At 33.8% G+C, this 14,001-nt stretch overlaps 2 protein-coding genes across 2 annotated transcripts; one reads left to right on the plus strand and one right to left on the minus strand.

The window, feature by feature from the left end:
* On the minus strand, positions 1 to 2,224 carry LOC117915426 (endo-1,3;1,4-beta-D-glucanase-like). The gene is made up of 7 exons (XM_034831017.1): positions 2,063 to 2,224; positions 1,884 to 1,905; positions 856 to 982; positions 676 to 766; positions 508 to 597; positions 345 to 445; positions 1 to 261 (listed from the first exon to the last, which is right to left on the minus strand). Exons 1-7 carry the CDS (start codon positions 2,214 to 2,216, stop codon positions 115 to 117), a joined length of 732 nt encoding a protein of 243 aa, XP_034686908.1. The 5' UTR covers positions 2,217 to 2,224; the 3' UTR covers positions 1 to 114.
* Positions 2,225 to 6,309: 4,085 nt separating this feature from the next.
* On the plus strand, positions 6,310 to 11,013 carry LOC117913985 (ribonucleoside-diphosphate reductase small chain A). The gene is made up of 9 exons (XM_034829132.1): positions 6,310 to 6,610; positions 7,318 to 7,478; positions 8,007 to 8,055; positions 8,140 to 8,266; positions 9,044 to 9,109; positions 9,225 to 9,341; positions 9,521 to 9,683; positions 9,775 to 9,845; positions 10,563 to 11,013. Exons 1-9 carry the CDS (start codon positions 6,454 to 6,456, stop codon positions 10,672 to 10,674), a joined length of 1,023 nt encoding a protein of 340 aa, XP_034685023.1. The 5' UTR covers positions 6,310 to 6,453; the 3' UTR covers positions 10,675 to 11,013.
* Positions 11,014 to 14,001: the final 2,988 nt, after the last annotated feature.

The following is a 14,001-nucleotide window of genomic DNA, read 5'->3' on the forward strand; positions in this document are numbered from 1 at the left end:
TGGGGAAAAAGCTTTCAAATGGCTACAGATCAATCCTGAAACAGCACATAGAGAGATGAACGAGCATTATGAACTCTGGATCATTATAGGTTTGTTCTTCTACTGATCTGCCGTTCATTCTTCCTTCATATACTTACTGAACCAGTTTAACATGTCACCATGAGCCTCTTCCGCACTCTTCATACCCCATTCATCCTCCACACTGTATCTCACCGTCCACCCATGAGCAACACCGGGGAATATTTTCACAAAGCAATCCATCTGCAGATACAAATCTCAAACTCAATGAGATATTGTATGTAGAATCTTCATTGGATAGCCTAATAGCAATCTTAGCAACTTACCCCAGATTTTGCAGATAAGATTTCTCCGAAATGTTCCAATTGTTCAGGTGGGGAAGCATCGTCGATCTCAGCTCCCAATATGGCAATTGGAGTCTTGACCTCTGAAAAACCAGTCATGGGTTGGAAATATTTGATATCGGAAAATGGGAAACATGATCCTTACCATTGATCTCATCGTCAGTGATCCGACCAGGATGCAACACCACTGCAGCCTGAATGTGATCGGAGCTTGCCAGGTTAACAACCACCTTCCCTGACAGATGGAATCGAGCCAAATCTTGACATGTGAGCGATCCTTCAACAGTATTGAACACGACTGAGAATTACTCACCTCCCCAGCAAAAACCTGCAGCCCCTATGGCTGACACCCCTTTGCTTCTCAAGGCAGCAACTACTGCCTTGGCATCCTCACATCCTTTATCCTAAAAGGAATTTTGAATTTAAAGTTCATGTCATTTGTGAACATTAATTTCAGGGACAGAATTCTAAGTCATATAAGCAAACTACAAACCGTTCCATGAGCCGCTATCCATACTTGTCGATCGAAGTTGGGGTTACTAAGATCAACAGGGTCACCATAGAAGAAGTCAGGAGCCACCACCAAGAATCCGGCAGCTGCAACTTTATCTGCAAGTTTCCTTCACAATAAAGTTGATGCAATCAATGGGTTTTCAATATATTCCTTTGCTAGGGAAAGCTTTTGTGAACCATGAAGGCTTGAGAGTGAGGTGAGAAATTATGTTGACAAATTTTAAGGGATACCAACCATTACCATCAATTGTAAGGTGATGCTGTAATGACTCGCCCTTCATGGTGCGGATAGTATCCGTTTTACATTGAATGTGCGCTCACGACCTTAAGAGGAGTTCATATATGCATAGTCCAATGTAGGATATCTCATACATATATAGCCTCATATTGGGGTGGAGGATTAGCTCTATCATAATGGACCCTTTTAACCATTATATTGTTCCGTCCAATAAATCAAATTTGATTCGGAATAAAACCAATTCTTCTTCTTAGACAATACTTCATTACGATGATTTTGAGAAACATAATTATTTCCTAATTAAATTTTTTTACCATAGAATTGCTCAACTTAATCATTAGAAAGAATCAAATTTATTATTATATTAAAATTAATTATTGATGTAAAAAATGTAATGTTGCATAGTATTGACTTAGATTTGAAAGCAAATTGATATTTTGACCAACATCACTATTTCCCTATTTAATTTTCTTTTGCAATTGGAATTGTTACCGTGATCATTTGAAATAATGAAATTTATTCTTATATTAGGATTGAAGGTCAACGCTAATCCCATTTGTATACGAATCTTTTCAATCATATAGATATTATCCCTTCTGAACTGGACCAAATAATGACCGCGCGAATTAAAAAATCATCAGCATGGTAAAGAATAAACCATATACAAATATGGTTTCATGAATTCTTTCATCCTATCATGAACTACCTCTCTTTAAATACTTTCGCAACTTAAAAGAATAATCAGCAAGATATCCAAAAATCCAACTGACCTCAAGTTCGGAGCTTCATACCCTGCAAATAATTTCCAACGAAATGGATTAATTAATCAACCCATTTCCCTACTCCAAATCATTGACTCAATTAGGACTTCCAGACTTGTATGAAAAAGTTCTGTAAGAAAGGAGATTGATAAAAGAAAATGAAAGGAGATGTTTGATATAGATAGTACCAAAAACGTCGGAGACGAAAAGGATGGCAAGCTTGGAATCCAGGGGTCCGGTGACATACGCCTTGAGTCCGCCTCCTCCTACCTCTTGAACAGTCCCTGCGCCCGAGCCTGGGCTGAAGCTTGGTGGGTTTTCGTAGCATCGAGAGATTGACATTTCTTCAGGGAAAAGCTAAGCTCCAGTCTCCGATTGATAACTTCAACGACTGAGACGGAGAAGTGGAGGGAGCCATTGATTTTATACAAGAAACAATGGCATCATTCCATCTACAACGTCATTTCCATTGTTCCAGCGTTACAAGAAATGCTTGGACTATATGCATATATATATAAATTATTCTCTTTCCCATTATATTTAAGTGATGAATGCCACCACATTAAATTATTATATTATATTCTTGTAAAGTCATCATATACTAAATCCTCCATTAGTAATTATCTTAAGACAAATAAATAAAGGTATTAAATTTTAAATTTTTATAAGTTTATAAGATGATTTTAGAAAGAAAAAAGAACGAGATCCCAAACAAGAAGAATTCTCTCGACTTCTTTATCTGATTCTCTCAATTCTCCTCTCTAAACTTTTTACATTATATATTCATATATTTCTTTTTATATCTTGCATTTCATTTATTCTTATTACATAACATATTATCAACATGATTTACTTTAAGGGGTATTTTATTATTTTAAACTCAAATTTGTTAATATAAAATAAATTTTACATATTTCTATTAGTATTTATTTTGTTCATTTAAATTATATTATATATAGTCAAAAACTATAAGAAAATTATTTTACCTCATCATTGTAGGGATCACCCCCAAACGCCTACGGGTGGCAACCCCGCATGACATTCCTTAGGCAACATGTGGCATGCCAGCTCTCTATCCGGGTCCCCTCAGGGGAGCACACGACACTCTCAAATCCTCTACCCGGACGGTGCTCTCCCTTATCCGGATATGTTGTCCGGACCCACGAAGCCTTGGCCGTAAAACGCGGGTCGTACTAAGTCACTTCAGACAGCCTGACACAGCCCGCATTCCGCCGCTTGCAGAGCGAAAGGACAAGGATGACGGCAAGTCATCTCCCATGATTTCTAGCAGCTGCCTGCAGAGCGATGATGACTCTACCACCACCTCAGTGCCATCATGACAAGCTAAAAAGTCTTCCTACCATTAAAAGGAGACAGAGCTTTTGACACTATAAAAGGGCCCTCATGCGAAGAGGGAGGTAAACTTTCTGACTCAGGAAAAAAAAGGCAGATTGATTATCAGAGCAATGGCTGACAAAACCATCGAAGGGTGTGTCTGGACATTCTGTCCGGACATCTTTTGCAGGTTGATTGTGGCAGGAATCATCTTCAGTTGAGAGGGAGCGTCCATCTGGTGACCGCGAAGACCCCGGTGACCCCGGTGACGCAAGGCTTCAACAATCATAACCAAAAGTTTTCCACAAATCTCATTTAATGTTATTATTACAAGATGCTATATATAAATTATTATTTATCTAGAAGCTATGTAAAAATTATTCTTATAGTCCTAAGTTATTACAAATTATAATAAAAAGTTACACAACAAAATATTTTGCTTGGTCATGACTAAAAGTTGTGAACAAATCTCATTCGATATTATTATTGCTCGATGTTATATACAAATTATTATATAGCCATAAGCTATATAAAAATCATTCTTATAGTAAAAAAGTATGTAAAAATCATGCTTATAGTCATAAGTTATTAATAAATTAGAACCAAAAGTTATGGGAAAGTATTTTAAAGTAATTTACTTATAACAAGAAACCATATAGAAATAATTATATATTTTTGTCATGGCTGGAAACTATGTAAAGAAAAAAGTTATATATTGGCATGGTCTAAAGCTAAACAAGAAAGCAATTTCATTTCTTAAAGCAAATGTAACGTTATTCCTAGAAATGAATACAAATTATCTTCATCCTTTATTATAAATACTAAAGTGAAAGTTGACATAACAAAATAAATCATATAATATCACTATAAGTGAAATAATATTGAGAATTATTATTGGTGTGGTGTATCAGAGTATAAGTCACGTACCTATTGTGTGCATATATATTTAATGAACTTTTGCATGAGGACAAGCTATTATGCATGTTGCAACTTTACTTTATATTTGACCTATAACTTATCATGAATATTATTCTCCACAACTTGTATTCAAAGAACAAGTAAATGTCTCACTTACGAATCTTTGGTTGTATGGTATATGTTCCAATTGTGCCTACATAATGCACTAAAATGGGTTCTAAACAAAGGCTTGAGATTTCTATATGTTTTAATTCTTCATCTATAATAAGGGAGGAAAATGTCAATTACAGAAGAAATATGAGAAATTTCTTGAAAAAAATCAACTTTATCTCATCTTGATCCTCGTACAAATTAATGTGAACCAGAATTTCAAAGGATACTAAAATCAACTTTGTCTAATCTATACTTTATAATATAGTTATAAAGTATTTATATGGATCCATAGATATACTAAAATCTCTTAAAGATTTAAAAATGCTTGAAGTAGATAATTCCTTGACAACTTTAATTTGATTGAAGCAAATAATGGAAAGCCTCATAGCATGAGTTCAATTAATTTATAATGATTCTTGTATAGATAGAAGTAATTTGGTCTTATGGGGTACAATTGCCATAGTAAATACCTATTAAAAAAAGGGTATGTGAATAACATATATAACCATACATTTTTATTAAGAAATCAGAAATTGAATTTGCAATTATTATAATATGTATTGATGACTTAAATCTTATTGAGATTTATAAAGAGCACATACGAGCAACAAATTATTTATAAAAAGGAATTTGAGACAAAAGATTTAAAAAAAAAAAACAAAATTTTGTCTTTGTAAGAAAAGACTTGCTTGGCCTTTGCAAAAATGATAAAGAATTACTTGATCATAAAATACCATATTTCAGTGTTATTCATGCTTTATGTATCTTGCCAATTATACAAGCCCATATATTATTTTTTCAATTCGTTTCTTGATTAACAAGATTCAGTTAAGTTACAATTGTAAGACGTTTAAATGGTATCAAACATATGTTGCACCATCTTCATAGAACTACTTATATGAGTCAATTTTATTCAAAACAATCAAAGTTATAAATGCTTAGACATGCAAATACAAAAACCTTTCAAACTTGCATAAAGTTAGATCACAAACAAGATATGTATTTAATTGTAATGGAATTTATATTTCATGGAGATTTATCAAACAATCAGTGATGTGATGGTCACGTCATTAAATCATTCAAAAATAATTACAATTTTTATGAAGCAAATTATAAATGTATATTGCTAATATTTATGGTCTAACATATTCAAGAATCTTATGGACTATCCTTGATCAAAGACTACCTGACGATATTATATGGAAATAATGTTATATGCACTACATGAATTAAAAATGGTTGTATGTATTAAAGGAGATGAAACCAAATATATTTTAACAAAATTCTTTTATACACATGAACTGAAGAAGAGTGATGAAATTAATATTCAATAAATACGTTTAAGTGATAATTTAACACAATTATTCATAAAGTCATTGTTAATCACCATATTTAATAAATTAATATATAATATTGAAATGCACTAACTCAAGGATATGAACATGAATAAGAAAATGTTTATAAAATGATATTAGTGTATCGTATTCTTTTTCCCTTAATCCATAGGGTTTTATGGACAAATTTTTAATGAGGTAATCCTTGTAGACCAAGGACAATCAAAATAATTACAAAAATTTTATACTTTATTTTCTTTCGTTAGGTTTTTTCTTAGAACTTTTTACTAGAAAGATTTTAACAAGATATAGTCCTTTAGTACGGTAAACATTCAAGGGGGAGTCTTTTAAATCCTAATGAATGTTACCACATTAAATCATCATATTATATCCTTGTTAAGTCATCACATGTTAAGTCCTCCCAATAATATTGACATCTAAGATGAGTAAATAAAGATATTAAATTATCAATTTTTGTAAGCTTATAAAGGTTCTTAGAAATAAAAAAGGACATTCCGAGTAAGAGAAAGTCTCTCTATTTCTTTTTATATATATATATAAATGGATGGCCGTTGGATTGGGGCCGTAGATTGAAGCTATGTAGGCCACAATCTACTGATGGTCTATGTGAAAAACGACGCCGTTTGAGGCCAGTACCATCAACCATGCAAGAGAACAAAACCACACACAACGCAAAGCGACAAGGAGAAAATCTAAAATAGTCTTTCGCGGTTAGATTGCCACTCGCTGTCAAAAATTCAATCCACAGCTCTGTTTCGTCCTGGGGGTTTTTGTAGGGTTTCTCCTTCTTCCACTGTACAATTGTAAAGATAGAGAAAATGGGTTCTCTCACGAATGGTATTGATAAAAGACCAGATGAAGAACAAGAGGAAGAGCCTATCTTGATGAAGAATTCACAGAGATTTTGTATGTTCCCCATCAGATACAGGCAACTCTGGGAGATGTACAAGAAGGCTGAAGCCAGTTTCTGGACTGGTAATTCCCTTCCTTCTCCTTGTTTCCGTGTGCCAATTTTGGGTTTCTCGACATATCTTATTGTTCTTTGATGGGTATCTTATCATTATTTGATGGGTATGTTCAATTCATTGTTATATGTCATTACTGTTTGATAAAGCAGGGTTCTTGTTTGTGTATTTTCTTCTTTGACTAGGTTTTCCACCTATTTAATTTCTTAGTCTCGTGTTGTTCAGACTCGAACACCGACTCTGGTAAGAGTTTCTAGAGCAGTGAGAATTTGGGTTGGTTTCGGAATTTGTAAACACAAAAGCATAAGGGGTTGCAGGTGTAAACTGTTTCAATAATGCTGAATACTCCACCACTTCTCAAACAGGCTAAAAGGATGTTGGTGCAGCCTGGAGGGATGTAATGCTTGATGCTCTGCTTCCAAACAAGAACCCTTAAGTCATATGCGGGTGTGAAGTGGTATGGGAAAGGAAAAGGCAAAATCTTGTTGTTTTTCCCTAAAGGTGCACTTTCCAGGGCGCATGAGCACTCTTTTGAAGTTTCTTAAGTGGTGGATATTTAGAACAGGATGATTTATCTGTTCTGAACTAATTCTTTTCATTTTGATGAAATTTCAACCCATGACCTTGCTTTTTTGATATTCATGCCTTTTATATTTTATCTTTTACACGCTACTTTTGCCCACAATTTATTCTAATCACGTGCCAATGGGTTCACAGCTGAGGAAGTTGACCTCTCCCATGATGTGCAGCAGTGGGAAAGCCTGTCCAATTCTGAGAAACACTTCATAAGCCATGTATTAGCATTTTTTGCTGCATCTGATGGGATTGTTTTGGAGAACTTGGCTGCAAGATTTCTACATGATATTCAAATTCCAGAAGTAAGCAACTTGATTAAGCTCTGGTTTCATATATATTTCGTTTGAATACAAGTATTTGTTTATAGATTTTGTTTAATCACAAAATTAGAACATATGTGCTATTTCTTTCTTTCATTTTTGTAAAAATTAAACCCATGCAACTTATTTGTTATTACTGCTTTTGAAATTTTTTTTAATGTATTTGTGGTGGACATTTGGAAGAGTTATATTTTACAAGGTGTTTATTTCTTGTTACCTGTTTCATTCTGGAAACAGAAGTGAGCTTTGCTTTGTCATCTGAAGCATCATCTTTGAGGATTATCCTCTTAAATCCTTTCAAAAAAGGTAAAGGAGATGACCTTTTCTGTTATAGAGTATCATTGTTCCCCTTGTATGTTATGGCATCTATTGGAAGGAATAGAAAACCATTTTTCCTTATGAATTCTTTCCTTTTGTTCTCAATAAGTGAGGATGTATAATTCCTGAACACCATTGACTATCATTATTTCTCTGAAATTGGCTAACATTGAGGCTTCTTGTTCTTTTAAGGCACGGGCATTTTATGGATTTCAAATTGCTATGGAGAATATTCATTCTGGTACTATTTTGTAAGTGATGTTTTGGTAGTTGTTCTCTCTACAATTTGTGCCTGATCGTGGATATTTCAACTTCATATTCTCAGAGATGTACAGTTTGCTCTTGGAGACATATATCAAGGACTCAAAGGAGAAGCATAGATTGTTTAATGCAATTGAAAACATATCTTGTGTAGCTGGGAAGGCTAAATGGGCTTTGGATTGGATTCAGAGGTATTAGCACATTCTTATTCTGTAGTTTTGTGTGTAATGGTTCTTTATAAGAAGACATAAGCAATAAAAACATCTTAACAAGAGAAATAGAAAAGGCAAGATACCATATTTCTTGGCATCAATGCATAGCAATTTCAAATGACAAAAGGTGTTGATAGCATACTTGAACTTTTATATAAATGCATAATATGCATAAAAGCACTTGCACATTGCACTGCATCACTGGATGATGTCTTTTAATGTTTTTTTACTCTAAAATTCCAATTTTTTTTATTGTTTAACTCTTAAGAGCATAGAGATTGGGCAAAACTGTGAAATATAACAAAACCATAGAATCTGAAACTTAATGAAAACATGTGTATGGCAAAAGCAATAAAATTAGAAACCTGTCTAGCCCACCAGGTTTTTGAGTCATGGGCTTGATTGTTTATGTGGATTTGACAGAGGCTATTGTATCCCAGAACATTGTTAGACTTTTGTTTTGCATAGAGGAAGCACTTGTGTGTGGGTTGGGGCAGGGGGGACAGAACACTTGATAAATAAATTTTTGGACCTGGGTTTAGTAATTTCTGTAATGTTCTGTGTCCTAAACTCTCAGAGCAAGCATCAAATTTTAAAGCTTTTACTACATTCTTTACCTCAGGTTCGATTTTGTTTGGGCTTCCTGATCATGATAGTTCAGCTCCATTTTTTAACTTTGAACCTTGGCTCTCAATAAAGCATGGGATTTATTGCTTTAATTTTTTTTTTTCTCATTGTGCTAATCCCCTTTTGCAGTTCCACTTTATTTGCTGAGAGACTTATTGCCTTTGCATGTGTTGAAGGAATCTTTTTCTCAGGAAGGTAGTTTCTTTACAAATCATGGGAGCCTCTATGTTCTTCAATATGGATCATATTTGTTAGCCAAAAGGTTTAAATAACATATTATGGGTTTCCCCCTTTTCTTTTTGGTTTTCAGCTTCTGCGCCATTTTTTGGCTTAAAAAGAGAGGATTGATGCCAGGTTTGACTTTCTCAAATGAGCTTATTTCTAGAGATGAGGGCCTTCACTGCGATTTTGCTTGCCTTCTGTACAGGTGGTGTTTTCTTAATCAATATTTCAATTTCATGTTAGATGATTGGAACTACAATAGTAATCATAATTCTACCTAATGCTGCTCTTTTTTTCATTTGAAATCATGGGTTCAGTTTTAGTTCCTCCAAAAATTGGAAAATAAAAAATTTTGAAAATTGAGATCATTGTTGTTGTTAACAGTTTATTACAGAAGCAGCTACCCTGGCAAAGGGTTCATCACATTGTCCATGAAGCAGTGGAAATTGAAACCCAGTTCGTTTGTGAAGCCCTGCCTTGTGCATTGATTGGCATGAACGCAACACTCATGGGCCAGTACATAAAATTTGTCGCTGACCGCCTTTTGGTATATTTCCATTTTGTTGGTTTGAGATTTTTTAGCCAGATTGTTTTGGTAGATTTATTCACTTAAACTGTTTTGTTTTTCTTTTCTCGAGGTTGCCCTTGGGTATGAGAGGAAATACAACGTGGAAAATCCATTTGATTGGATGGAGTTTATTTCTTTGCAGTGAGTATTGATGAGTGCATGTCTTGGATTCTGATTTTATGTTGTTGAACTCTATTAAAATGCTATTTATTTCAGAAACATGTACATCTGGGAGGTCTTGCTTACTAGGTTTTTGACTCAAAAATGGGTTTTTAATCCTTCAATAGTAGGAGACATTCCACATGCTCAACCAGGCTGTGCTTCCACTAGAGGGTGCTTCTTTTGACACCTCTCATGCTTTACATCATGATAATTTTGAACTATCTGATTTGGAGCTTCCACCATTTTTATTTTTTACACATTTGAGTAAAACTATTCAGTCTTATCATCCTAACCTTAATTAATAGATGCCTTCTTCGAGGACCCTCAAATATTAATTTTTATCTTCTGTTCATGTATGTACAAAACAAGATGCTCAAGGCTAGATCTTGTAATTATCCCATTAGTTAAAGTTTTCATATGGGGATGTGCAAGATGGAATCTGGAACTACAGGATGAAAGTGATGGTTAGAAGCTCATTTCCTTGAGTTTGAGGACATGTTGGAAGTGGATTCCTTTAAGAAAAAGATCAAAATTCCTTCTCTCTTATTTAACTTATCATGCTTCAACTTTTCAGCCTATGCGTTTTTTTATGACTTTTTGCTCCAAGCCCTGGTTGCCGGATAACCATTACTTTTTCTTCCACTTTCTACTTGGCTTGATTTCCTTGATTTTTGTCCTGTTTGTTTGATTGAGCAGGGGTAAAGCAAACTTCTTTGAAAGAAGGGTGGGTGATTATCAAAAGGCATCTGTAATGTCAAGTCTAGATGGTGGAAAGAATTATGTCTTCAAGACTGATGAGGACTTTTAGTCATCAGTTCATCAAACCCTCAAGTATATTGACTGGATGCTGAATCTGGGCATCAAAATTTTGTTACTATTCTTTGTGGTAACATCTGCTTACACTGAACTTTGTTTTCATGCACTTCCAAGTCAGCAGTATATGGTCAGAAATCGTATATAACAACCTGCCCGTCCTTTAAACCATCTTTACATTCCTTCGGGTGTAGTTTTAGTCAATCACAATCAAAAAATGCTTTTCTATATATAATATTTTTGAATAAATCCTCTCAAGGTGGAGGGTCTGTATCATTGTTCTTATTTGAACTTTGTGTTGATTTCTATTTGCTTATATATCCATTTCGTCATCTATATTGTTTGGGCTTATATAGTCTTCCCCTGCAATCATACTGTGTTCCCTCCTTTTGGAACTGAATCTTTTTATTTCTAATCAACATAATCATTGATCCATGTCCTTAGAAATGAAGGGAAGATCATTTTCATGGGGTATGGGCCATGTTCAAATTAGGTCCTGTTTGGTGCTAGATGTTACTTTTAAATTTGTCTAAGCTTTTGTTTTCAGAGATCTGTACTAACCCTCAAATTAGGAGTTTAACTACTCCATTTGGTTGAGGCTGGTTAGAATGATAAGCTGGATTAGGTTTTCCTCCTAGGTTTAGCACCCACATGTAGTTGGTACATCAATATTTTAATGCCGGAGGGTTGGGTTTATTATCCTTGTTGCTTGAAGAGAATCTCGTCGAATGAAAAGGTGGTGCGGTGGCCTGCAAAAGTTTGTCTTGTAATATATAATATTAGAAGAAGCCTAAGAGTGGGAACCCCACTTCACCCACTCCAAAAAAAAAAGGGGAAAATGTTGAATATCATTTAAAAATACATTTTATTTTTGAGACTTTTGCCAGTATTTTCATTTCTTTCCTCTTACTTTTTTCTTTCCAAAATTCATATGGAGAAGGAGGAATTATGATCTTTACCTCTACTTGAATAATGAATATTTTTAAGGATAAAAGCGCCCCTTGATGAAATTCCTTAGTCACCCTCTTCTTTGTTTTTTACTTTTTTTTTTAATCTCTTTATAATTTTAACAAAATTTGTCAAAAAAGTTGTGTTTCTCACTCATGAATAAGCAATAGTGGTACAAGTGTAGAGATATATTTTTTTAATAATATTTGTTTTTTTTTTCTTCACATTTTTTGAGTCAGAATGAGGTATTGGGAATGATATTTGATATTTTGTAGAGTTAGATGTTTTATAAATGTTCGGTATTATATTTTCATATATACTTAGGTGATGTTTGTTTTTTTTATTGATAATATATTTGACTTTTTTTATTCAACTGAAAGTAATATATTGATATCCTTCAACATAATTAAAGTGAATTTGTTATCAATGAATTCGGTTCAGTTTTATTGGTTGATATTAACAAGTTACTTTTTACTAAATAGAAAAAGTAAAATATTTTGACTTAGGTGGTGTTTATTTTTTTATTTAATTCTAAATAGAACCTTAATGCTTAATAGTGTTAAATGTTAGGTTGATTGTTTTTTTAATATTTTATTTTTATTAAGTATTAAAAATAAAAAAATCAATATGTTATTTTTTTATTTATAAAAAATTACATATTTTGATTTTTCCTATTTAGTAAAATGTTTATAATAAGTTGTGAAAAAGTAAAAAAATAAAACAAATTATTTTAAGTAAAAAGCAAAAAAAAAAAAAACTGACACCATATTAGACTTTTTTTATTAAGTCAAAAAAACAAATTTTACAATGTTTGAAAGTGTGCATTCAAAATTGTAACTTGGAACATCCTATTTGCCAAATAATTGAATTTTGTCTGGCCTGTGTTTGATATTCCATTTGGGTGTGTGAGGAAGAGATATGAGCTATGTAGCTCCACTCTTGGCTCTTTCCTCCTCCCCCATTATTTTATGTCAATGCTAAAAAGTAAAAAAGATCTCACGCCCCACTTGGGCCACTTCCCATGATGCTTGCCTGCTTGCTTATCTTGGCAGCCTTAGGCTTAAGGTGTGGTCCTACGGCACCCCACATTAATTATACAAAACGTCAACCCCCATTTCTTATTCTCATGCAGGAGTGATCCGCCGCCCTCAAATCGTACCAACTTGGATTTCCTTGTGCTTACGGTTACTGATTTGTCCGTGTAGCTGACCAACCCCTCCCACCTAACCCACTTCTTTATCAACCCTCCACATATTCCCCCAAGCCATCACCTTACTATCTTTAATCAAACTTACGAACACAATTACCCCATGAAAAGAAAAGGAGAAAACCCACTCCCATCCATGACTTTCATGCTCACCTAATCATACCATTAATTTGGAGGGATTAAATGACGAAAGGGAAGGAGATGGTCCCATAATTTCATTGTCAAATGAGCCATGAAAGCCTAACTCATGAGTGATGAGGCCACTAGGGCTTACCTACCGGGGAGAATCTTGCATATAAGGTGAGGTCTGGACGAATTTGCCATAAATCAGCACCAGGGTTCGGTTGGAAAAGAGGGGAAAAAGGGCTTTCACTTTATCCTATATCCAAAGCAATGTCATGATTCATCACTTGCCACCACCAACCGTGTCATGTCTACAAGACCCTGTCTTCATCCCCTACCTACCCTAACCACCACATTTTTTTAAGGGCACTGTCCCACAATATAAGGAACAGTGGGCAAAAATCTGCAAAAGAGAGGGTTGGGATTGTATTGAGTGTTTGGGGTTTGGTGGTGGGCATTATGAGGAAGATGGGGGAAAGAAAAACCTAAAAGATTGGATGATGATTTATGGTTTGAACTTTGAACTTTGAAGAGGCTGCTCACTTTATTTCCTCGCAGGGAAAGAACTTGTTTCATGGCTTGTCATACAATTATATACATTTATTAGTTTATAAGTGACATTCATTTTAATTTTTATAGGTCGTACCACAATTTTGTGCTATCAAAAGCTTTTTATTTATTTTTCTTTTAATAAGCATTAAAAAAGTATTAATTAATTGGTGTCACGTATATACTTTATATTAAGTCTCAATCAATTTTAATCTTATTTATTTGTAACATGATTCAATGATTCATATTTTATTATACATATTCAAATATACATAAAGAAATTGATAGATATTGACTCGATTATTTAACATGTAATACTTGAAAAATTATCCAAATAGATTGAATTCCCATATACCTAAAAATAGGTTCATTATTTAATTAAAAAATTAGAAGAGGTTGCTCACTATGTTTACTTATCAAGAAAAAAACATGTTTCATGGCTTGTTATACATATTCATCTTAATTTTTAAAGGGTCATACCATAATAATAATATA

Source organism: Vitis riparia, chromosome 5 (assembly GCF_004353265.1).
Source record: "Vitis riparia cultivar Riparia Gloire de Montpellier isolate 1030 chromosome 5, EGFV_Vit.rip_1.0, whole genome shotgun sequence".
Taxonomy (NCBI): Eukaryota; Viridiplantae; Streptophyta; class Magnoliopsida; order Vitales; family Vitaceae; genus Vitis; species Vitis riparia.

Excerpts from the sequence above, each read along its gene's own strand:
- LOC117915426 (XM_034831017.1), bottom strand. The coding sequence starts at position 2,216 with ATGTCAATCTCTCGATGCTACGAAAACCCACCAAGCTTCAGCCCAGGC. Across the intron at positions 983-1,883 it reads TATGAAGCTCCGAACTTGAG|GAAACTTGCAGATAAAGTTG; the intron begins GTCAGTTGGATT and ends TTTATTGTGAAG. Across the intron at positions 446-507 it reads CACTGACGATGAGATCAATG|AGGTCAAGACTCCAATTGCC; the intron begins GTAAGGATCATG and ends CTGGTTTTTCAG.
- LOC117913985 (XM_034829132.1), top strand. The coding sequence starts at position 6,454 with ATGGGTTCTCTCACGAATGGTATTGATAAAAGACCAGATGAAGAACAA. Across the intron at positions 9,684-9,774 it reads TTGTCGCTGACCGCCTTTTG|GTTGCCCTTGGGTATGAGAG; the intron begins GTATATTTCCAT and ends TCTTTTCTCGAG. Across the intron at positions 9,846-10,562 it reads ATGGAGTTTATTTCTTTGCA|GGGTAAAGCAAACTTCTTTG; the intron begins GTGAGTATTGAT and ends TTGATTGAGCAG.